The 2450-nt window shown below is 46.7% G+C and overlaps 1 protein-coding gene across 1 annotated transcript in view; it reads left to right on the top strand.

The window, feature by feature from the left end:
• Window positions 1-1802, top strand: part of IRX2 (iroquois homeobox 2) — a 4526-nt gene extending 2724 nt beyond the window's left edge. The window contains exons 4-6 of the mRNA XM_024731977.1: window positions 5-112; window positions 926-1001; window positions 1719-1802. Coding sequence (XP_024587745.1) covers window positions 5-112; window positions 926-978 — 161 coding nt within the window. The 3' untranslated portion in view covers window positions 979-1001; window positions 1719-1802. The remainder of the gene's footprint in view (window positions 1-4; window positions 113-925; window positions 1002-1718) is intronic.
• The last annotated feature ends 648 nt before the right edge of the window (window positions 1803-2450 follow it).

Consider the following 2450-nt stretch of genomic DNA (forward strand, 5'->3'; position numbering starts at 1 on the left):
GGAGAGGCGCTGCACGCGGCGCCCAAGGCTGCCAGCGACGCGGGCAAGGCGGGCGCGCACCCGCTGGAGCCCCACTACCGGCCCCCCGGCGGCGGCTACGAGCCCAAGAAAGGTAGGCGGCCTGCGGCCCGCGGGGCCCTGGGGGAGGGGGCGCCGGCGGGTCCCCGGTTGGTGAGCACCCTTGAGGAGCCGGGGAAGGGGCCGGGGGACCTGTAGGTCTGGCCGGGGAAGCTTTGTCGCTTACAGGAGAACAGGAAGACAGGACGTCTTTGGACGGTGGTTCTTGGACTACAAGTTAGAAGTGAAGGGGTGGTGAGGGCAGAAAGGGGGCGGAGGGCCAGGCGATCCTGCCACGCAACGAGACTTGCCCCCTTACAGCTGACTTTTCGTTTGATTTACCATTATTACCGTTACTAGTATTCTCGTGACTGTTTTCGTTTGGGCAAACACAGATTGCCCAACACGCAGCTGACAGCTTTCCCCCTGCTGACTGAGCCTAAGCTTTCTGTCTTTTCTGTCCCTTTATAGAGTCTCAGCTGAATCTCCTCTTCTGCCTTTGGCTGGAAGGAAACAAAACGTTCTAGTTCTTCCCAGAGGCCTTAGTTTTTAAATCTTCAAAATAGAAAACGAGAGCCTGTTTTCTTTCTCTCCTTTTCTTTATATTGTCTCTGTTGCTCATAATTCAGGCTTGAGCTGATAAGACCTGTAAAAGGAGTCAAGGGGGAGAGAAAATGAGGACGCGGAAACATGACCGAAGTCTGTCTCAGGCAGTGGTGGTGGAGACAGCGGGCTCCCCCAAACTGCTCGCCGGGTGCAGGGGGCAAGGGCATGGCGAGCGTGGGTGTGCAGGCTGGTGGCTGTGCTGCTGTCTGGGAGACTGATGGCTCTGGGGGTGGGTTCTGACTAACTGCCCCCTCCCCGACAGATGCCAGTGAGGGCTGCACCGTGGTTGGTGGAGGCCTCCAGCCCTACCTATAGAAGGGCCGCACACAGCAATGCAAGTAAGTGGGCTCCCTGGGGTTCCCCCTCACCCCTTGGGTAAGCCTCCCCGAACCAGTTGCCCTGTAAACTTGCTTAATGTGTATTTCTTGCTTTTTGGCACGGGGTATGAGGACAGAGCACTGCAATCTTCCCCCTTTTTTTTGTTTTGTTTTGTTTTGTTTTGTTTTGTTTTGTTTTCCCCTTTAAGTGGGAGGGGATCCATGCTCTTTTAGAGAGTCCTTCTTTTTCTGCTCAAGTTCTGCTTTACAGAATCACTCCTTTAACTGGAATGTATTTATTGCTGTTGTTTTCTCTTTGGAAAAAATAGATTCTTAAAATCTGGGTATTTGTATGCAATTTGGAACTTTGTTTTTTAACTATGCTGGACCCTTAATAGACACTTGCTTTGATGAGCGAGTGCCCCTGAAACTTGGGGTATCAAACGCCTTTATAGATGATCTTTGCAGAGTCAGACTGGAGAGACATAGAAGGACTAGTCTAGCTTTTATCAGGCTCGTCCCTATGTCCAGATGGACTAGGTAGGGCCGTGCAGTTCACCTGGCTGACAGCAGCAACTCGAAAAATACCCACTTTACAAGTAGGCACAATTACTAATCACAGATCTTGGAGGTGGGAAAGAGGCAAGACCATTTCAGATGGACTCCTTTTTAGAATATGGTGATGTTGGCATGGGACTGAAGGATTTGGGATGATTTGGTCTTTTCCTTGGTCCACAGGTAGGTGTCACAATTGCTTTGGAAAAAAAAGTCAGCAGGCCATTCTCTCTTCCCAAGTTCATAAATATACAGATGTATTAAAAAAAAAAAGATCTCTAAATCCGGACCACATCTTGTGCCACTGTAAAAGAGAAGGATCCACAGGGCACTGCCAACCCACAGACTCTATTGGAACAGACTTTTGTTGGACATATGTGAATTTGTTGGCATAGTATAGCTTCCCCAATGTATGTGTGACTTTTGAAAACAATCTTTTTTCTCAGGATATCTTGAATTGATCACTTCATTGCCACGGTATATATTCTATAGGTGTGATAGGATTTACTGTAAAGTTTATTTGTAAAAGATGTACACAGTAGAAATAAAACGTGATTATAGAACTTGAGTACTTAAGAAGTGGAAACAAATTTGATATTTATTTTTATAATGATATAAAGCTTCTAGTAATTTATGCAAGTTGTATTGCAATGGAATCTAAACCTTTTGTAAATAGATTCTGCCTGGTTTTTATTTGAACATTGCTGGTTATATAATCTTTGTTGGTTGTTTAACGAGAATTCTTTACTAATTTATATCTTAAATTGTAAATAAAAGCAAACTAGTCTACAACAATGTGGTGTCTGGGGCTCATTTGTCCTGGAAGAGTGATTTGGGTAGGGAGTCCTGGTGATAGTAGCCCCTCTGCCCAGGTGATCTGACCTCAGGCTTTTTAATGAAAATGCATGAAATAAT

Source organism: Neophocaena asiaeorientalis, unplaced genomic scaffold (assembly GCF_003031525.2).
Source record: "Neophocaena asiaeorientalis asiaeorientalis breed wild unplaced genomic scaffold, Neophocaena_asiaeorientalis_V1.1 scaffold104, whole genome shotgun sequence".
Lineage (NCBI taxonomy): Eukaryota > Metazoa > Chordata > Mammalia > Artiodactyla > Phocoenidae > Neophocaena > Neophocaena asiaeorientalis.